This window comes from Convolutriloba macropyga, unplaced genomic scaffold, assembly GCF_964194025.1.
Source record: "Convolutriloba macropyga unplaced genomic scaffold, txConMacr16.3 SCAFFOLD_3268, whole genome shotgun sequence".
NCBI classification, from domain to species: domain Eukaryota; kingdom Metazoa; phylum Xenacoelomorpha; order Acoela; family Convolutidae; genus Convolutriloba; species Convolutriloba macropyga.
The window spans coordinates 5299-28855 of record NW_027450112.1 but is presented as its reverse complement, the minus strand read 5'-3'; the positions used below and the strand labels follow the sequence as shown (position 1 = coordinate 28855).

Below are 23557 nucleotides of genomic sequence, written 5' to 3'. Positions count from 1 at the left end.
TATGTTTACACCTATATGTTTATATATATATATTTGTTGATTTACACACACACACATATATATATATATATATATATATATATATATATATATGGGATGGCTATCACTTGGCAAGCATCGGTTATCTGAGTGCTGGGGCGCAAACTGGCTCAGGGGACAGAGACTGTGTGACGTAAGGTTGGGCAGTCCTGCGACTATGGAGGTAAAACGATATAAGAGCTTGGCTGCCAAGGAGAGGGGGTACAATGATTTCGGGCTGGTGGTAATGAGACTCTTATCCCCTACTCTTGCAACGCTTCACCACATCATTGATCCTACTATTTTTCCATTTTACCGCCCATTACCGTTCTCTCTTGTGTCGCGTTAACCCCCCCCTACTCCATATTCTTGCACCATTTTTATCCCCCAACGCCTACTTTTACACCGTTTCACACCCCTCACACAATCAAAATACCTCAATTAGCTTCCACTCCTGCATCAGTTTAACCCCTTCCCCAACAATGATTTTAGAGCTTCTAGAGAAATTGGCCAAAATTTCCCCCAATTATTCCTTTTATCAACCTTATATGTTTTTGGGTTGAGAAGTTGACATGGATTTGACATATTTATTGTTATCCCAACACGGAAATTTAGTTCATCCCATAAGACCATCAAAGTTGGATTTCGAACGCAACGGACAATTGATGGGAAAACTTCCCTGGTAGCAATTCAATTTACGAATACTATGACATCCACACATTAGGATGGTCTCTAGAACTAAAAAGATTTCTCATACTCTAAATTTACAATCAGAAAAACATTTACTAAAAAGGCACTCCAAATAACTGTGATATTGAATCAGTGTACTGTTTCCCAGGCCACGCTATTAAAGCAACCGTCATTTGGGAAACTAACAATTACTGTCAAATCTTCATCAGAGATAGATCAATGCCCGAATAATTAAAGTTCAAAAACATTTTTCACAGAAATAATAACTAGTAACGAAACTGAACACGGACAACAACACAATGCCAAAATTTACAAAAGTCGTTTCCGCGGCTATTTGTACAACAAATCGGCATTTTATAGGTTTCATGTAATCACTAAGCCAGACAACAAATGTAACGAAGACCGCCCTTACTAGGCTACACAATATCAAGATACTATTATCCAATATTACGACGGCTTCAACTTTGGTGCCGGCAAATCCACCAAAAAATAAGAAATATACACCATACAAAACCAAAAACACCACATACCACCTTTGCAATCAGCATACACGAAAGCACTTATTAGAAATAATTAGTTTATTCAGCACGCACCAAATCTTTGCCGTTAATAAGAAAAGTATAAACTTCGTAGAAAACGAAATTTGTGCATCACACACCGATGTACAAATTGACGCAAAAATTTACAACTCTATATCTCGCGTGCTCTTAGAAATGGATCACACAAGTATCACGATATATAAGAAGTTATGTGAAACCTGAAACAAACCGCCTTTGTTTTACAAACTCAAAAATCTCTATAAATAAATTATATTGTCATAGGCAAAAGAAACAAATTTGCAACACTAAAAAGTTTTTACGTAATTCCAATGTTTTCAATTGAATCAGTTCCTTCCCCCTTTAAATTTCAGAAAACCAATGTTTTTTAGGTCTCCCCATTTTGTAAATTGTACAATCTGTTTGTAGATCTGTTAACTCGGGAAGTTTTTAGATCTGGTAACTCGGAAAGCATTTACTTGGTCAGTAAAAGTGTCAAATAAAAGCGAAAAATTTAATCAGCAAGTCAAACAGAAGATGATGGATGAGATCATCCAAAACCACCCCCCTTCAAGTCCTTCAAGTCCACAAAAACGTTAAAGTGTTCACAGCCGATGACGCACAGCGCCGAATCACTAAAAACAATTTAAATGCTCAACAAAGAGACAAATTTAGCCAGAGAGATTAAACAAAATCTATAGACAAAAATGCGTTCAATCAAAAAATAGACTACGCAGCGGAGAACTTTGAAGTGGCGCAAGCTGTAAGCTTTGCATACCTTGTACAACAAGCACAACTAACAAGCCAACATTCAAAATTACAAAGAAAATACATAGACTACATTAACAAGTTACTTATAAACTGTAAGGATTTACTCTCCATTGTTTCGATTGACAAGATTTAATTAACAGGAATTTGTTTAAAAGACTCTATCATTGCAATTTTTGAATGCTCTTGGTATGCATTGAAACACTCAGCCATTCCGTGGACGGCCACTGCGTGGACAACGTTGGGTGGTTCTCCGACTCTTCTCAACATTGAACTTACAACGTCTGATCTCCTCATGTTGGATGAGGAGGATATACTTCCCTTGATTCTGTAACCCAGTGTTGGAAAAGCCATTGCATTAAAAAACTAGCCCTTGCATGGACAGTGTTTAGTTTTTTTGCAATGTCACTTAGCTTAATTCCAAGTGTTCTTAGTGCATACAATACCAATGCATTTTTAAGACCCAATATCGTTTTGGTTAAAAAAATTATCTCTAGATTTATCAGTATCATATCACACTTTTTTCATGTTTTAGAAACGGACTGAAAATGTTATGACCAATAACCTCCAAAAAACCGAAGAGGAGACACTCCATTAAAACTCACTCACACTTAACAGCCGAATTTTATTTATTACACAAAAATTTCAAAAACTAAAAGAAAGTTTTATCACCAGTACACAATAATTCTTACATGAAAAATAAAGCATCGACTGAACCTACTGCAATCTTTGACTTCTGCGAACCCGCACAAACACACGTTCTAATTCTGATTTTGAATCTTTCCATCTCAAGACCTTTCACCCTAACAAACGAAAACGCCCACTAGCCATATCACCAGCACAGGACTCATTTAAAATTGCTTCAGATTTTGAGGAGTTTTCTGAAGACAATTTTTTCAGTTTACCAGTTACCAAATATAACTATTTCTTGTTTCAATGACGCCACAGGTGTCAACCCATCTGCAAGGAATCACTCCAAGGTCTCTCCGATTCCACACAACATTGAATTTACAACGTTTGATCTCCTCAGGTTGGATGTGGAAGATATTTTCCCTTGCATCCACCAGTGCTGGAATCTGTATTCGACATACAAACACCGGGGCTCCTCATAAAAACCCAAGCCTCGCCAAGCTTCATTCTCTGACCTCAGCAACTTATTCGCGGATAAACCCTCTGCTTTCAGTCACTTTATTTTCATCTTCTGCTGAGGCTCTAGGAGAACTCACCCCTTTACTCGGTAGTGATTTTAACTTCCCATAACCGACTCGGATGCCGCAACCCATGAGTTTGTCACAAAAACCTCTCATTACCAAACGAAAACTTCCACCAGCAACTCGGTCATGGGCGGACTACTCTTGGGCTGAACAGTCGGATCGATGAACCACAGAGACAGTTGTCCCAAATTGGGTGCTCTTTAGAAACGTCCCAGTATCCCACCATCGGTCACAACCGTTGGACTACCCACCTCCGCTAGAGTCTATGGCTCCACAGCTACGGCACGATAGCCCATATCTCGATGTTACAGCCCATTTGTTCAGCCGCATAACTCAATCACACAACAGCCTCCATATGATAAGCCAATGTCAACGGATAGCTGCCAGGGAACCAATCCATCACACAGCCAACAGCGCCTGATGCCATAAAAGACATACCCAGTTCGGATTTCTCTGGTCTGGGAGCCCCAGTCAAGAACCCCTCAATGTTCACTGAGGTCATGTCCTTCTTATAGGCCTACCTATAGACCAGTTCAAGGGTCACAGTCCTCATCACGACATTGATGCTGAACCCTTTTGAATCTACGCAAAAGACGTACCACAGGTCGACAGGACTCAACTTCCCTACTTTTACCCTATCGGGATGAATAACCTTATCGGGAATACCCGAAAAGGATTACTATGTTGTGTCAACCCTAAGACCACGCTCAAACAAGATGCAGTGAATTTCACGATAGGTCAACTGAAGAATGAGCATATGAAAGAAGGACATGATTGAGATCTTCCTCTGAAAGATATCAATTTTCCTTTGAATGCTCGATTCACTGAGAGATTGCGGCACATATTCAAAATTTTCTTTTGCGTCGGCTGACAGTGCCAACGACTACTTACACTCAATCTTCACGAGGGACACAGCTCTCTATCGCATTTATGAGAAATATGACACTTTCAATCTGCAGTGTGGATTCATACATCCTACTGGAATGGATGTTAACAACCAATCGCAGCACCATTTCAATCGCACGAACCCCTAATGCACTTCAATTCCAGACTCCAGTACGTCAACACAAAGATAACAGCCCCCAATTATCTAAACTAATCTTATATATCGAGCCACAATACTGCGAAGGAGTCTTGAAAATCTCGTATGTCGAAAAAGTATGTAAGGACGGTCATATATTCAAACTCCTCTATCGCGATTGGATCAACGACAAACTCGCCAATAGAGAGCCACAACAACAGGAGAACAGCTTTTCAATCACCTTCGCGCAATGCAGCCGCTTTGCAAAGTTGAACTCTATCCCCGAGCTCTGGTGACATGTCTCTCTGGCGACCAGGTGTTTCTTAAACTCTTGCGCAATCCGCAGAAGCGTGTCCCAGAATTCAAGTTTGAGTTTTCCTAATGACCCAGAATCTCGCCTCTCAGAGACTCAGAGTTCTCACCATTGGGAAAAAAGCGTCCCTAAGCTTTTCTTAGACTAACAAATCAAGAACTTTTTCTTCTCTTCCTTTTTTCTGTATCATATCTACTGACTTTAAATTCCTTGTTGTTCCTTATTCTATAATAATATTCACACTTAATGAAGAACTAGAACCAATTCTTTTTTCTTCTTTTCGCTAGTCGGAACTTACCCAGAAGGGATTTATATTTATAACTTCGATAAAAGTAAAGGAGCTGACAGTTACTAAGATGGATACAAACTATTTTTTACCAAGAGGCACGTGCTAAAAACTGTAACATTAAGAAATGCTAAGTCATAATGATGGTTATAGAGACGTAATTCAATGGTTAGAAAATGGAGGACTTTTTTACGATAGCAAGAAAAGACTTGTGAAGCAGATCTCACAAAAGTTTCAACTGTTGTCAAGGAGCAACAGCGGGCACTGTGTAGCCCAGGCATAACGTGCCAAATGAAAAATAACTCAAGGGTTTTTTGAAACACCACCAACACTGGCGTCAAGAAAGCAAACTGATTAGTATGATTTTCTGACGTCTGGCCAAAGCACCACCAAAACCACATATTCAATGTTAACTGAGGGCGGAACACCGCAAAAATCCAAAACTGTCACAAGTGAGTGCAATTTGATCCGAAGAAGGAAAACAAGACAAGAGCAAAATTTTACATGGAAATTGCAAAGTGTCGAACTGGATTATTTAACATTCAAATTTAACCTTACTTTGTTTCGAAACATACGACATTCTCAGATATTTGAGTTCAACAACAGTTTCCTTAAAAGGTTTTCTTCACTTGAAGAGGAAAAAATATTCATCTAACAGAAGATAATTGATTGAATTGCATAGAATTCATGCAATTGAAAAAAGTTTTATTAATGGAGATGTAATATAACTTTATTAAGTTGGCAATTTGGTTTTGGTCCACATTTTTTTTGCTTTTACCACAATTATTCCATTGGCAGCTCGTGATGAAATTTCCTAATGGAGCCGGGTATATATAATGAAAAACTCTTCCAAGAGAGAAATAAACAGTAGAATAGAATTAGAATAGTTTGACTAGCAAAGTTGAATTCTAAATTCGATTGAACACGCCATTTGTTCCATTTGTTCACGATCTATCAACATGATTAATTATTGCTTCCTAGTCTTCGTATGCGAAGAAATTCTCTTGCATAAAGGCAAAAAAATGACAAGTAAAACGATGATAACATCATATTAAGGCGGACCCTAGTTGGAATCCTTTTACAGCCTTAAGGTGTATACTTTTTAAGGGTATACTTTTTAAAGAAGTAGGGCTACTTTTTTCTGCGTGCGTAGTAGACTTACTTACTTCTCTCTGACTAACCAATTCAGTAAAACACTGACAATTAAGATTCATTTATAACGGTGGTAATAATATTTAGGACCGGAGTCAATGGTATACACATAGTGTAACTATCTATTAGACTGAAAACATTAAGGGGACAACATATAACTAAAAACAAATGTAACCAAAAAAATGCACACACAAATTCGGACAAGCCAAACTAAGCACAAGAACTTTGAAATAAAGCAAAAAATAAAATAGGAACTGGAAAAAATATATAACTATTTTTTTTAATCTCGAGTCAAATATCAAGGATATAAAATTATTTGATACCACAGAACTTGAATTCAATTTGAAATAGAAACTGCCCCCGAGCCTTATGCTTACCTTCGGTTATTAGTAGAATCAATAAAAACAGAATATTGTGGTAAAAACTGCTAAAATAGGTTTTTTTATTAGAACCGGAGAATTTATTGGAAAACATTCACATTCGTGAAAAACTCCTTTTGTTTATGAAAAACCTTTGGAATTCCATCACAATCTGAAAATTATAACTTTAAACGGATAAAAACTTTTGAGAGAGCATAAATACTTCAAAAAACAAAAAAAGCTTAAAAAAGCCGGACGTTATCAAAAAAGTGACATATTTTTTTAAACAAATTTCCGTCATCAAACCACTAGATCAATCTTATTTGATCAATTGTACTTAAATTGAGCTGAGAAAATAATTTGAAAAGCAAAAAACAGAAGATTTTGACAACAATCCTCAAAAACCGAATAAAAATCAACAAAAAAGTTCAAAGTTAGCATATTTTCTTTGAAAATACACACTTAAATTCATAATAGGAAAATCGAAAGACCAAAAGCACCAGCTTAAAATATAATTGAAACAAAACACACGCCCAAATTGAAAAAAAAAACACCCAAAAAATTACCCAAGACACTAAAACATGAAAAAGAATACAAAAACTGCTAAAAGCGCCTGAAATGCCAATATCAGAAAAATAGCTCATGTAAAACTCTAATATATGACTGAGATGGTCACAAACGCTCCCAAACGTACAAATACATGTTAAAGTGTTTTAGAAAAAGCCGCACTGAATCAAAACAGCCGCATGTGATCAAAAAAGTTTCGATCGCCTAGAAAAAATGTTTTGACAGCTTCATTTATCTATCTGTTTCATAAAAAGACATGATAAAAAGAACCACACTCTCTTCTCTGCTCTTAGAATTTTTTTCACTGAAACAACTTTTTCAAACTTTATTCACTCACCTAACCTCTGGCTTTCTTGCTCGCTCACTTATCAAAAAAAAGAAAACCATAAACCTCTTAAAGTCTTGATAAATACAGCGCTCAATACAACTCAACTTCTTTCAATAGTAATAAGAAACCGAAGTAGAGCTAACTCTCCACTAAATCAAACAATTGACGACAAAATAGAAATTAAAAATTGACGACAAGAATTGACGACGCATAGGAAAATGCCAAAATTGCTATTTCGCTGTTTAATAAAAAATCATTTGGATGTACGTCTCACTCAGAAACTATTCTCTCCAAGGTCTTTCCTATAAATCGTCACTCAAAAAATTTTTGAAAACCTTTCAAACGTGCCCTTGCAACAAATTTTTTGAAATGTAAGAAATTGACAATTTAGGAAGTTAACTCATTGCTATTAAGTATCCCAGATTGAGATCCAGAACCAAATTGTCCTCTGAAAGACCTACTTGAGCACAAACACCCAAGTGTTTCCACAGAAAACTACAGGGTCTGGACGGCAGTTCGTGCGCACTACAGTCTGTAACATGGTCTAGAGATTGTCTGATCAGAGATCACTTTGGTCTGGAAAGTCAGATCAAAAGCGGATTTGAGCGCACTTGGGTCTTATTATTTTTGCTTCGGGCGCACGTGAGTCTGATCAGAGGCCGATTTGAGCAAATCATGTTTTCATGTTTTTTTCTGACAGATGTCTCTGTCAAGAGTCAACAATGCAGGAGCATTCTGATCACAGATTCATTGAGAGTCTGATGGGGTCGATCAGATTCCACGGGTCCAGCTAATAGGAACTTCCGGTCCGTTTTCGAAAAGATATGGCATAACTGTGGATAAAGACCTTTTTAAGCCAAGCTGTCTAAGTTCATCTATTCAGTCAAAAACATGAATCAACGGAATAATCAATGAAGTTTCTTTCCGGCACTTGGGTGTTCTTTTCCTTAGCAATACTTTTAAAATTGGCTGTGCCTTAGGTGAATAAATATTTCTGTGAACATCAATTTTGATGAAATGAATATTTTATAGCAATAAATGTCTGAATAAATGCGGAAAGTCTGATCAGAGGTATTTTTTGGTCAGGAAAGTCTGATGAGGTCTAATTTCGGTGTGGAAAGTCTGATCAGGTCTACTTTTGGTGTGGAAAGTCTGATCAGAAAAAAAATTTGTGCCTGGACGTCGACCTGAATTTTTAAACCACGTACTATGCAGAGGACAATTAGGATTTTGGTTCAAATAGACAGGAAAATTTGAAAAACGGAGTACGTAGAACTTTCTTTGACATTTTTAACGAGAATTCTGAACCTAAATAGTTTCATTCATAGAATTTCAGATTTATTAAAATTTCACAATTGGCAGCAATAAAGATTGGTAATATAGTTAGTTAGTTATGCAGTAATGAAGTTAGTTTGAAGTATAATGAGATGTTGGCATTTGGATTCCATGTTACTTCAAGGTATTGCGCGCGTTAGGTTAATTTTCGGCCCCATACAATTTTTTTGAAACAATAAAGGTTGTAAATGGACATTCATTGCAAAGAAAACATCTCATAACATTTTCATACAGAGCATGCAAAAATCTTGCAAATTTGTTTCTTGAAAAAAGAGCTCAAACATTTCTCGCGCGTATATTTTAATAGTCAGTAATATTTTACACGGTGAGTGCGAAAACTTTTCTTCCCTGATTGTGAACTGAACTTAACAATTTATTACTTTTCTACACGCAACTGAAATATCATTTTTTGGTCCTCAATCACTGTTTCAAGGCAAAAAATAAGGCATCGAAATGAAAAATTGTTCCCTTCCTTTTGAGATCAATTGCAATAATTTTCGCATATCATGCAAAAAATTATTCTAAGAGTTTAAATGAATATGTTTGAGTGTACTTGATGAGCATTCCCTAAATAAGACAAGTTTTAGATCACGATCGAATATAATCAACTGACAAAGATGATAAAACGCATAATCGTAAGTTTAATTCATCAAACATGCTACTATTTAAAATCAACAAGCATCCTCTCTCCTGGGACCCCACGGCAAAGAGCAACTGCATCTAAACCGACAAACCTAGCAATGTTTTTGGCAGGTTTAAGTCCAAGATCGGCTCAGATCGGTCACCAATACATTTTCGAAACCTAGCAATATTAAGACCACAACGAGAGCAATCGATTTAGTTTATTAGTGGGCTCAACAAAAATTTTGTTTTTTTACAATTTCCAAGTTTTTTACGTAAAAGGGAACACATTTTATTCGATGGAAGGCTTACGTGGCTAAAACGAATGGCGCAATAAAATTTTTGAGCTGAATAGATTTACAGATTTGTTTACTTACGTCGCTCTCTCCTATTTTTACTCGGTAATATCCACCGGAAGCTAATGAGAGGATCGAAATAACCTTATCGAGTGGACAAGGAGTGATGCGTACAACGACGGAGCGTGTGAAGCTCTACGAACCGTATCGGAGATCTTAAATCTTGGCGCTAGAATAGGAACACTTATGGTTGCTTTCTATAGCTGTTTGAATTAAACAACCGCTCTTGAGGTGCTGCTCGGCTTGTCGTCTGCCACTGAGATCTACAGTTAGATTTGGTGATAACTTCCAGATCCATCGTACTCAAATTGCACTGGCATAGGACTGCACGAGCGTTTCCTTTACGATGATCAAACTCGTCATCGCCAGCGATTGACGGAACTGCTACTGCTTAACTACCAAATAGAAAATGATTGAGTGTTATTGTGCCTAGATGGAAGGGGTCGGCTTGTAAGGGCGTTCAGTGCGTTAGACAAAAATTGGCTTCAGAACCTCATCTACGTGGCAACGAGTATGGAAGATGAAATAGAGTAATCTCTTGAAACTAAGAACCAGCTTCTTTCAGTTGACAGCTAGATGAGTTGCTTTGGGTGGATTGAACATCCACTTAATGCCCCTCTGGACAATTTCCGCGGTGACCTTGAGTATGTTCAATTTTTCAAAAAATTCACGGAGATCTTTCTCTGTTTCGAAAAAATCGTACCATGGCCCATTCAATTCAGAGCAGGTGTTGTATTTCAATAAGAAACGAACCTCCCCGATCGAACTACACAGGACTTAGTGCCCATGAATGGTACGACATCAGCTGGGCAACATGAGTAGTAACACAACTGAAGAGAAATCGCCACCTATTCTCGGCAGTCCCACGAACGGTAATACAAAACTGAAAACCGGTGTGCGGCGTCCCAATACTGCTCCCCGTTATCACATGCCATTGGCTGGAGTGCTTGATTAGCGCATATTGGAAAGTATTTTGCCCCAAAATGTGGCGTGTATGCCGTTGTACCACAGAACTTGATGTAGTATCCTTCAGCCACAAAAAACGCGAAGGTCGCTGATCACACGATAGTACTTGAACTTGAAGGAACATTCCATCGATGTCGGCTGATATGAACCTTGAGGTTTGATCAGTTTTAACAAAGTGATGGTGTGGTAGATACCGTTCACGTTCCGAGCAACTTTCCACTTGATGGCAACTTTGACCCTTACTTCCTAGCCCTTGATTAAGTCGCCGTTAAGGGTATTCGAAAACTATTTTCGTTAAAGCTGGTAATTCGAAAGTCGCTTTTCCAAAAGTTTCAATTAATCAAGGGCGGCGAAATAGGTTTTGGACATTTAAATGTTATCTTCGACCCTTAGCGTTCAGAAAAATTAACTTTTTCCATTATGAACTCTCGTGTTTTCAGGAATATCTTGCGCAAGTGCATCAGAGGTGGATTGTGGGTCTTCTTGCTTAGTTGCCCCAAACGACTCGTGCCAAGGTAATATCGTACGACAACTTTACCTGGCTAGCAAGATAAAATTCTGCTACACATTGGCTTTAACAAAAGTCGAGTCTAAACCTGAAGACAACGGTAAAGGGCAGTTTAAATCCCAGCCTATGCGCAGGAAAACAGCTTAGAGTGAACAGTTTTCCGTGGCAATGACGTTTTATAATGGCCGAGTGGAATGATAGATCTTGTTCGAGGATAGTAAAAAGTTTTCATAGCAATATGTTTGGGGTATGGATGTGCTAAGTTATGGAGTGTTTCTTGAGGTGCCGTAATACTGAGTAAGTCGGCGCCGAAACTCAAACTTGCGTCACGTAAGGCTGACAATAAAAGGTTCGAACGTTTGTAGGTTGCGTGACGTAACAGTAAGTTCAACCGAGTGATGTCAATATCCTCCTCGGTATTTTACCATTGACTGAAGATGTCTACTTTCAGGACTATTGGACACTCAAGATTTACTGCAAAAGATATCGCGAAAAACTAAAGCTGTAGTATCTTTACCACAAGAGTTCGACAACTGCATTTCGTCCGCGCGGAGGACTTTTATATTACTGACAGAGGGTATTGTGATATTCTTCGCTGAAAGGTACGATATGGATATGATTGACCGCTGAAAGGTGTATATTGAGTTGGGTGCAACAACTTTAGAACTACTGTTATTGGTTGCTGAGGATTTTGATGGACAAATGCTTTCAAGCCCATGAAAAAATGTATTGTGGGAGCTGTTGCAACCGTCTTTTCTGCATTTTCAAGGATTCGGCACTACTGGAACACATGATTTTTCCCTTATGCAAGATAAGCACAGTTTTTCTTTTTCCATTAACTTCACTCGCAGCGTGGGAGTTTTTTTGTTCTGCAAACACACGACAATCTCAGAAACAATGCGATGTGTCGGGGGCGCGTTGTTACAATAGAAGTTGCTTTATGTATTTCTTTTTGATATGTGTTAGCAGCGAATGTCCTTGATGCAAGTCTAGTCTTGGATATTGAGTTGGTGTTATCCTCAGCTTCTGTCTTTGCGGAAGGTTTTTCGTAGATTCACGTGCCTAGGCCTTCTCATTCGATTAATCGTTGTAATCGAAGAGTGGCGGATAAACCCATTGTTTCTTAATCGCGAAGACTGATCAAGACACCTTCAAATCTGGCGAAAGTTTTTGCACAGCCGTGTTAAGAAGTGAGGCGTTCTTCAAGTCATATGAAAGTGGCCTGAAGACGCCGACAAGATTTGAAATAGAGGCAGAGTAGTTTGGGATATTATCACGATAATGCATTTTTAGAGGTGCCAAACTGCTGAGTTTGTCCGAATGCACAACTAGAACGGCTATTGGCTGAGCAAAATTTTGTAACAGAGTGTTAAGTGTGTTTTTGTGCAGTAGGCTTCGAGTTTTTGACTAAGTTTTCGAGATGTTTTTGATGCTCCTAAATGAATATACGTTTTAATTCGCTGGCCACTCTTGAATTTCTCATCTTCAAAATTATATGTTAGTTTGCTTTTTCGTTGTTTTGTATTTGAATTGAGAAATATTCTTCAATGATAGAGAAAAGTATGAGTGGTAAAATTAAAGTTTTTTTGAAATCTTACGGTAAAATTGAATGAATTCACCGCTGAAAACGTTTCATCCCTCATAAACTCATCGCTCAAAACATTAACATTAATAGCTCAAAACTTTTTTTCGACGAAAAGAAAACAAGCTTTAGACGCTTAGCTTCTTCAAGGTTTTTAAATTCTTTGTGCCGGGTAACAGAGCATGTAATTGAAGATAACTTATCCTACCTCTCATCCTACCTTTACATTCGTTATCTAACCTTGAATTTTTACCCACATAATCCAAGTCTGAACTAAATTGTTTCGTTGAACCTTTCTTATTTATTGAAATATCAAAGATCTCCATTTTACACTTATAGAGTCAAACCCTCTCCTCCCCCTTTCTAAATTCGGTCAATTCTAAATATTTTTTGACAGTTTTGAACACATGTTTAGACTTACTATTGCTGTGATAATAATGTTACCAAAGCAACATTTCGGACTATTCAAGGGTATTTCACAAGTACGGAAAACAGATCAAATATCTTCAAAAATCTGTAGAATTATTTTAAAATGAAACTTGACGTGTTCTTGAAGTCTAACTGGCAGATTACATCAATGAAATTTTGCAGTTTTGTTTGTTCTGTTTTTGTTTTCTTAAAGGAAGGGGATTCCTATGTTTATCTAGATGAAAGTCGAATTGTGATTGGTCAGTTTCTTTTTTCACCCTATCATCAGTTTTATTCTGACTGAAGTAGACTAAGTACTTTCGGTTTTGATCCTCTATTCATTTTGCTCAAAAACAAGCGCAATATTGGTTCTTGGTGAGAAAAAAATCGCTGCTTTTATTGAGGAAAAACAAACAAAGTCAATTCATCACAAGGTGAGTTTCAAATATAGTATCTTCAATGGGAGTTTTTTTATACTTGTTTGATTGTCGCATGAAATGATATTGGCTGTTAAATTGGTACCTGTCACCGTTCGTTTTTTACAGTTGTGTTTAGACTTTGTTTTGGCTATTGCTATGATTCGTACATCTATCAATTGATGTATTTGAGATTTGGAAAAGAGAAAACTCCTCAATTATCATCATATAGTTTACATTAAATAGTATTTACAATTTCTAACTAAATCTATTCAAAAATGCAAACCAAACACAAATTGCAACAAAAGTCTTTTTGTTTTTTTGTTCAACTCGTTTTTTTACAAATTAACATTTGATTATATTTTAAGATTAGGTTTAAGATCTGAATCGGGTTCAAAAAAAAGTCATTCATGCTTGAATCTCTCTTTACACCCAAGTTGGGCCTTAAACGTAATCACAACCACAAATTATTGTGCAGGATCTTGCGATGCAAACGGAAAGAATGCTGTACAACAAGAATTTAAAGAACCGACTTTCTGATATCTGTCAAGTTGATTCAGTTCAAGTCACCTTCAGATCAGCTGAAAATCAAAGATAACAATAGCTCCCACAAAATATTGAGCTACATTTTTAAACTAAGTTTTGTTACGTAGTGCAAAAACTCAAAAAAATTTGCAAATCAGCGGATCGAATATTTCTTCATCTACGATAGTTCCATATTTCTGAAATCTATTCGGTAACTTATTAGGGATTATTGTTCCGACCCATTTTAGTGGGGGAGGAACTATATTCCCAAATGGGTTTTTTTGTTCAGTCAATTTTGGCCGATTGTCATAATCATCGTAGAGAATTGTGAGTGGTATCATTAGAAAGCCCGTCCTGCGTAGAATATGGAATTAAAGAGATTTTTTCGAATTTCGCTATTTACAAGGAGTTATCGAATTTTAAAATTTTGTGAATAGTAGACAATATTCCGCTGTTTTTATTCACTTTTTTCTTATTTTTGACCAAATTTTCAGGGATTTTAAATCAGGGATCAGTTATTGACAGATAATATATACAAAAAAATAAGCCCAACGATCATATATTGTGTTTCAGGGGTGTACTCACGGTTTTCATGGCTCTAACCGATTATTTTCGTAAATTTTCGTATTTTACGGATTTCTAATTTTTTGCTCTCTATATTTTACTTTTTGTAGTCCAATGACTTACTCCCCCAATCAAAGACCCGATTGGATTTTTTATGAGTTATAATTTAACCTAGACAACGGTTTCTGAGTTACCTAATGCCACTTGTGACAATGAATTTATTTGTTTTTAGAAAAGGTCAGTGAATTTTTGAAATTTGTCTCCATTCTCTCCTATTTCTCTCAACTTCTGGCGTAGTCTCGGTAAAAACAGGCAAAAACCCATTTACTGTAGTTGTAAAAACAAACAACCGTAAGAATTTTACATTTAGCGAAATATTTTTTTTTGTAATACCAGTTTTTGAAATGTTTTTTGGAGCTTAATTGCTCGCAAAACATTTGCAATCAATTCAAATGAATAACTCGGTTTGCTATGTTTAATTGGAAACCATCCATTAAATGAAAAAAAAAGAGAAAAAAAAACAGTAATCACTTCATAAGTGATTTTTACCGAGAAAAATCTTTACTGAGTTTGAATGATTTTGGACAAACAAGGGGAGTAATGAAGCTGTGAAGTAAAAAAAACTTTGAGTTATAGATGAAGTAAATTACCTAATTGCTAGGATTATCGCTGAAAAAGCGGTATCAGCAATAAAGCATTCAAATAGAAAAATGCTATTTGCTGCCAGAAAAAATCCAAATGGAGTTCTCGAGGACGTTCGTTGTTGATAAAAACTTCACTGTTTTGATCCCATTGGTTTAATCTTAATTCTTTGGGGCATGTTTGAATTATTTTTATATAACGTCGATGGAGTTGACTTAAATTTCCGAGTTACAATTTGAAACATTTGTAAACTTTGTGGTAAGTTTATCAATGCACTATTTTGTTTTAGTGAGCTTCAGAACACTTCAGCATACTGAATTAATTAAGATGTAAACCAATTTTTCTTGCTCAAAAGCCTACATTAAATTATGTCTTATTGTGGATTCTAGTTACATTAATTGCGGACTGTAGATATAATCAGTGTTGAAAAGAGTTACGCGCAGTGTCAAAGTCAGATACCTAAATTAAGCTAGAACCTTTTTTATAGTGGGTGAAAAAGTACATAGCTTGTATCTCAATTCCGCGGTTAAAATTTAAAAAACATTGCGGACACGGGTTACGCAATTCCCTTCAATTTAGGCCAATGTTGATAAAATATCTATTTTTCCCAATATTGTTTCTTACTCAATGCGTTAGCATAGGAAAAACGAACAACAGATTCACAAATCGGTTAGAATTGCCTGTGAGAGTTTGGATATACTCTCTGGCGTCTGCCAAATTCCTCAAAACTGAAAGTTTTTACATCAATATGCCGTGGATTGGTGATATTGATGATTTCTGAAAAAAAAACGTTTATTCTGTAATTTTATCATTTTGATTATTACTTCTCAATTTTAACTATATAGCTCATTTAACTTAAATTTAGAATGCCATTAGTGTATTCCCACTGTCGATAACTGTTGGTTTCGCAATTCATCTAAATGGGTCTTTGGATTCGGATTAGCTGCCAGACGTAAACAGAATATTTTTTAATGGTCAAAATCAGCGTGTCCAGGCCAAGCAGTCCCAGACAAAAAAGTCCCAAATTGAAAATATCTCCAGGCAAATGATATCCAGACCAATTGATCCAACAAAAACATACAAAATAGTCCAAAGTTTATATCGAAACAATTGAAAAAATACTCAAACAATTACTAAACATAATGTTTGAGTTAAGCTTCTGAATGCAATATTTTAACTGATATGAATTAAGATTTAAATAAAAAACGTGATTCAAGATACACATCTTAGCAAAAGGTATGCTGTAATCAGTTGATTATAATTGTCATATGTTTCACTATGTATAGATGGGACTATTTTGTCTGTGACAGTTTTGTCTGCTTTTGGACTGGGAATACTTCGTCTGGGAATACTTTGCTAATCAGGACAGTTTTGTCTGCTCACCAAAAGCAATAGTATCAACTAAATGCTCTAAAGGGCACTGGTCTGTGAAATTTAAGAGAAAAAGCTTTCCGTCCGATTTCAAAAAGACCAAAAATGATTTTGTGGAGTGGGGGGTCACCAAATACGATATGAGTGACAAGTTGCTCCTTTGTCGCCATATCTCACACTGCAAAAACCCCTTTTTTGTCATGCAGTGAGATACTTTTTATTGATTTAAAGGGCTAAAGTGGATCAAATAGACCACTTTATTTGGTCTTTCACTGTCACAGGAATAATTCTTTGGCTGTTCTCATCTTCTAATAACTTTTTTACAATAAGCGCAGATTCCGGTCCAAGATGAACAACTCTTCGTTAATTGGATCTGACGAGATGGCGGAAGATACGACCTTTGCAGACTACGTCTCCTCTGTCGCTGAGGACTTCCAATCAGCCAGTCGACTCCTCGTCAATGACATTCTCATCATCATCAATGCTTACGTCACTCCAATCGTCGGATTTATAGGTGGGGGAAGTTCTTTTGCTCTTTTAGGAATCCTGCAAGACTCTGGGTAGATTTTGAATCATCTTCCAAGCACATTTCGACATTTGCGACCGCTCACCACTCCCACCCCATCCCACTTCTCCTACTCCACCCCCTTTGAATTTGATCATCCGAAACCCGTATTTCACACCTTTACTGTGTACAAAATATATTAGTTCTCATAGTAGAAAAAAATTTCCTCGTGCGTTTTCCGTTTCTGATTTTACCAATTTTATTCTCATAACAGCTGTAAGATTTTTTTAGAAGGCATCTAAAATTGTCAGAAAGCTCAGAATTTATTCTGTAAAAAAAATTTTCAACTTTCAGGTGATAGAAAATGACTCAAATCAGGCATTTAGTCAGTCCCAAATATTTGACAATTTCTGTTATTGACAATTGCGAAATCTCTATTTCAGACTGATATTTTAATTTCTTCAGATGCCTTCTCGAAAACTTAAGGAATTTTTGGCCCTCTTCTGGACAAGTATACGTTTGTAGTACATGAATAAATTGGTTTACTTTGGTAATGCAAAATCTGAACTGAGAACAATCTTTTCATCAGCTTGTTAAACATACCATAAAAATGAAGCATTTCGAATTAGAGAAGAATATTTCAATTTTTGTCAACAGTGACAATACTTCAGCACCCATTCTAATATAATCATGTCAATGTTATTCACAATGAAAAAAGCTAATTGGTAACCTTTGACAGAAATGACTGAGAAAGCGCAAGAAATTGGGTTTTTTTACTGGTGAATATGATTCCCTTTGCCACGATTTTGAGCATTCAGTTAGCCTAAGACCTAATTGCTCAATGTTTATGAGAAATTATTTGAGACCATATGGGACACGTAATTGTTCTGATGAGATGCGCTTTGGAAACACTGGAAGTCTGCGAATCGTTTCCTTAATCCACAATTAATAAAGCGAGGCACTTTTATAAGCAAGTAATCACCAAGTTGGTTTTCTTTGATTTCGGCCTAGTTGACATAACTCTAACCATCGTGGTCACTAATCGTGAACAAGAGTATCGGTGTGGACAAGAGTGCTATATAAATGGACTCTGCGTACAATAGGAGAAAAAATGAAAACAATTTTAGAGTTGCGCACAGAAGCGAATGCCAAACATGAGCCAAAATTTTATCTATATCTACAAATGAAAAAAAAACTGTTCAACATGTGGCTATTCATGTCTCAAACTTCACATACCAAGATTTTAGATCCACTACCCCAAAATATCTCAAAAATATCCTTAATAACTTAAGCAAATCCCTAAAATATGCGACCGATTTTTCTCTACAGGTTTATGCTGTTCAGACTGCTTCATTTGACCATGAAATGAAACCAGGCGGCTCGTTACATGACGTTCCGACCCGAGCTCATCTACATTTTCGACTTAATTGTCAGCCAAATGAAGAGATAACAAAAATAGATGTTTGAGTTTAAAGCAATCGTTACACAACTTATCTACAAATTGAATTACATAATCTCATGCCTCATTACAGCGCAAACATGATCTGACATTAAAGAGACTAATAGACAAAGAAAAGCAAAAAACAAAATTCGCACAAACAAAAATTTCGCGGCAAAAACTAAATGTCTAAATTTAAAAGCAACTAGTAACAACGTCAAAGTGCAGCCAGGTAAAAGCTTAACTACACAAGTTTACTTTTTTCTAACGATACAGCAGATGGAAAGTTTTCTTATTGAGACTGGGTAAAAAGTCGACAAAAAGAAGGAACAGTGAGGCGAAACTTAAAAATTAATCAAATTTTTTTACACCAAAAAATTTCAAAAATCTTAAAAATCATTAGCTTTCACCTAAAAAATCGTTAAATAATTACTAAAAACTCATTAAGAAACCAAAAAGACCAGTCTATGGTTAGACTAAGCCATAGAAGCGAACTAATGAGAAACTCAAAAATTTACAAACGATTTGCGAAAACACAAACTATTGCTACAATTAAAGTCTTTAGCTATCATCTGAATATTATGTATTTTTAATTCAATTGTTCGATTCTACTGATTCAGTTGAAAGATTTAAACAGAAAGATTGAATAAGTTTTTTTGTGCCACATAGGAAAACCATTGGGATCTGTTATTACGCGATTGTTCTGAAAGAAGAGAAAAAGAAACACCAAAGTTGGCCACTCCATAAACGTTCAGAAAAACGCAAATTGTCCAACAAACAAAACATCAGTGACAAATAATATCAAAAGATATGTTATCTCTTGAAATAAAGAAATTGGATGGGACCTCTCATTGATGAAAGTAAGTTACAATTTGACGAAAAGAACAACAGAAACTGAGAAGTTTGAAAAAAAACTTCAATATCTTTATCATAAACTTTAAGACTATTCGCTATAAACTGACTGCTTTGGGTAAAATCTTTTGTTCAATACTCAATTAGAAGTCTATGAGAGCAGTCAGCAATTTACGGCTACCTAAAGAACAAAAACAGCAAATTCAAGAAAAAATTGAGCGAGAAAATTGTTAAAGGCATTAAAAAACAGAGCCTTTCACTAAAAAAACTCTTTATTTTCAATTAACCATTAAGAGCAATGGATTTTTCTCAATTATCAATATGTTTTCAAAAAATCAACAAACTTAAACAAATACATTAGAACCACGAAATTTTCTAGAAAACAAGTAATATCAACGCAAATAATTTCATTAGCCTTCAATGCAAGCCAGTAAATACGCTAAATTATGCCTCGCTGGGACAAAAAGTTTGTTTTTCAATCTTTTTTAATCAGAAGGACTTTACAACAAGTTATTGACTATGAAAACGACAAAAGAGACAGGCAAAAAACCAAAAATTCAGTAGAAAAGTGCCAGAAGAATCTGTCGAAGCAATTCAAATCAAAAGCTCTTCTCTGAAAACTTTATCTTTGATCCGTTGAACTTTATCACTAAAAAAATAAGGACCATCTGCAGGAGAATGATGTAGTAAATTTTCAAAAGGATCCGAAAATAAAAAAAGTACCCTAAAATGAAAGAAAAAATTCTGAAAACTCGTTGCATTGAGGTTTTAAAACTAATAGCCAGAAGTCAAAACCACTATCCAGATTAATTTTGGCTGCAGTAAAACGGCAAAAAATTCTGCTAGTACTGCCATTTACCAACAGTTCACGAAAAAATGTTAAGATTGGTTAATATTCACAAAAAATCGAAAAACTATTTTTAACTCTTAACAACCATTAAATCATAATCTTTCAACGGAGCTCAATATCTACGCTCAGATATAGCTCGATGGGAGTAAGAGAATGTTTATTATGCATGGTATTGACATGACATCACAATAAGTCTAATGACTGTGAAAACAATAACAAAAACAGGCAAAAAACCAAAACTCGTTGAAAAAAAATGCGAGAAGAAAGTGTCGAAGCCAATTAAACCATTAGCTTTACTCTGAAAACTTTACATGTGATCCACTGAACGTTCTCCCAAAGCCAATGGTAATTAAATTTAATTTGGATATTGTGTATAATGTTTGGATAATGTGATAAGAGTTCAAAAATAACCAATAAAACCAAAAAATCCAAAAAAAAATTTAAAAAAACTGAAATCTTGTGTCATTGAAGTCATATTACCAATAATTAGAAGAAAAACCGCTAACGAGAATAATTTTAGTTGCAGTATAAAGCAAGTGGGTCCTGACAATACTGACACTGACCAAAAATTCACGAAAAAGTTTAATATTTGTTTGTGTTCAAGAAAAAGTTTTCGAAAAATTATTTTTAAATTCTTAACAGCCATTAAATTGAATAGTTTTCAACGGAAGTCAATAAACACAGTCAAAGATGCCACAATGGGAGTATATTTATGTTTGTCACGCATAGGTAATCAATATGGGTCACACATCACAATAAGTCTTATGACTATTAAAACAAAAACAAAAATAGGCAAAACCCAAAAAATTCAATAGAAAAGTGCGAGAAGAACGTGTCGCAGCCATTTAAACCATAAATTTCTCTATGAATATTTTGATCTGTGAGCCGCTAAACATCTTTGTTAAGCCAATGGGAGCTATCAATATTTGGATAATGTGATAAGATTTCAAAAGTAACCAATAGAACGAAAAAACCCAAAATTTTTTTTATAATTTTTTGAAATTTTGTTTTATTGGAGTCTTATAATCAAGAGTTAGGAGATAAAACCGCTAACCAGTTTAAATTTGGTTGCAGTAGAAAAGAAGAGGGTGCTGCCACCCCAGGACTGACTTACAGTTCTTGATAATAAATTTGATTCTTTAATGTTAAAAGAATCGAAAAATTGTTTTTTAAGTCTTAACAGCCATTAGCTGTCCCCCTAATGCACTAGATAATTTCACTTATTGCTCATTATAGAATATATTGCACTGTTAGTCAATGAATCCATGCTATAGGACTCCAAAAAGTTAGTAAAAGCTCAAATAAGAAATTCAAAATTTCATTTAAAATTACGAAAACTCAGAATCGAAGCCGAAAAAACATGAGCAATTCCTTGAAAACGATGTTTTTTGTTCATAGGGCTTAATTTGACTGTAAAAGAGGTTTGTCATTAATAGAATTTAGATATAAAAAGTTATTTGTCTCTAGGTGACTTAAAAAAAGCAAAAAAGAGAAAAGTTTTATATAAAAAAAGAGCTCTCAAATAGAATTCGATTTTTTTGATAGTGAGCTTCCCAATGAGACCAGAACTAGTCTTTTTTATCGCATTTAGTCTATTAAGAACAAAATAAGTCCATTTTTTGGCGTGAAATTTAATTTTGAAATACTATTTTTATAGAAAATATTTTAATTTGGAGAAAAATTACACTAAAAGTGAACAAATATCGAATGTTCACACAAAATTTCAATCCTCGATAACTCCTCGAAAAAAACGAAAATCAAAAAAATCTTTTTAATTTTGAATTCTACGCTGGACCAGCTTTTTAATGATATCACTCACATTCCTCTACGATGAATATATCGATCGGCCAAAATTGACTGAACAAAAAAAAAACCCATTTGAGTATGTAGTTCCTCCCCCCCCCCACAAGTGGGGTCGGAACAAAAAAATGAAAGCTGACTTGCCCTATACAAGACTGCCATCACTCCCTTTCATAAAAACCACGCCTTGAGTAGAGACAAATTACTCAAAATTATCATCGCTTAACGCATATTGTTTCTCTTTTGCATTTTTTTGGTACCCGGGCCGAGGATTTTGCCGAAAAATAACGGGGAAAAGAGTGTAAAGAGTGTACAAATAATATTTTTACACCGTTAGTGCCCCCCTTATTAAGGGTGGAATTGCATATTAAAGTGTAGTTTTAGTGGTGTAATTTTAAGATTTAACGGTGGAAAAAGAGTGGAATAACTTATTTTTACACTCTTTAGATTACACCGTTAAAACTTATTTTTACACTCTTTATTACACCGTTAAAACCTATTTTTACACTCTTTATTACACCGTTAAAACGAATTTTTACACTCTTTATTACACCGTTAAAACTTATTTTTACACTCTTTATTACACCGTTAAAACTTATTTTTACACTCTTTATTACACCGTTAAAACTTATTTTTACACTCTTCATTACACTCTTTTTCTATAATTTACACCCGTAAATTACACTTTAATATCCAATTCCACCCTTGATAAAGGGGGCACTAACGGTGTAAAAATATTATTTTTTACACTCTTTACACTCTTTTCCCCGTTATAAGCATTATTATATATATAAGCATTTTATCATGTCCATTCAAAAACTCTAAAACTGTTTCAGGGATAGTTCTGAACTCTTTGGGAATAGCAACCCTCTTCCACATGGGCATCAACTCCTCATCAATGGTCTTCATGCTCATACTGTGCATTGGTGACATCATATCTGGATTCGTCGACTCAATTCTCATCGTGGGGTGAGTTCACTTCAAACACATTCCAGGAGAAAACACGCTTCAGTAAAGGCACAGTCGTTAAAAAAACTGTGGGTTTTTTAACATACATTCGAGCAAGCACCCATAACTTTAATTAATTTTGCGAAAATTTCTGGCTGTTCACGACCACGGCAAATACATTGTATAGTTATAAATTAGCATAATTGTTCCTTTGTTGCTATATCTCACTCTGTCAGGCCCTTTTTTTACATGCTTTAAGATCGTTTTCTGGAATCAAAGTAGTGAAATGCACCAAATTGTCCACTTTATTTGGTAAGCACACTGGCTCGCGTAATGTAGGAAATGTTCTTCCTTAATAAGGATAAGGTTCTGGCAGATAAAATGGCTATCTGTAAAGAATCTGGACGCCAAAGTTTTATACAGAACACAGTTGCGCTTTTAGAAAACAGTTGGACTTTTCAAACAAACGCTTTTTTCCTAACATCGATAGATTGATAGACATAGGTTTCGATTTCAAGGCAATCAATTTGATTTAAAAAATTTCTATCAGGACGTCAACAATGAGTTGTTATAAATAATACAACATCGGACTGCCTTACAAGCACCAGAGGTTAATGA

The 23557-nt window shown here is 35.5% G+C and overlaps 1 protein-coding gene across 1 annotated transcript; it reads left to right on the top strand.

Annotated features, from left to right (window-relative positions):
• The first annotated feature begins 13391 nt into the window (after window positions 1-13391).
• On the top strand, window positions 13392-23096 carry LOC142355607 (uncharacterized). Its single transcript, XM_075407720.1, has 3 exons — window positions 13392-13462; window positions 16882-17060; window positions 22828-23096. Exons 2-3 carry the CDS (start codon window positions 16895-16897, stop codon window positions 22962-22964), a joined length of 303 nt encoding a protein of 100 aa, XP_075263835.1. The 5' UTR covers window positions 13392-13462; window positions 16882-16894; the 3' UTR covers window positions 22965-23096.
• The last annotated feature ends 461 nt before the right edge of the window (window positions 23097-23557 follow it).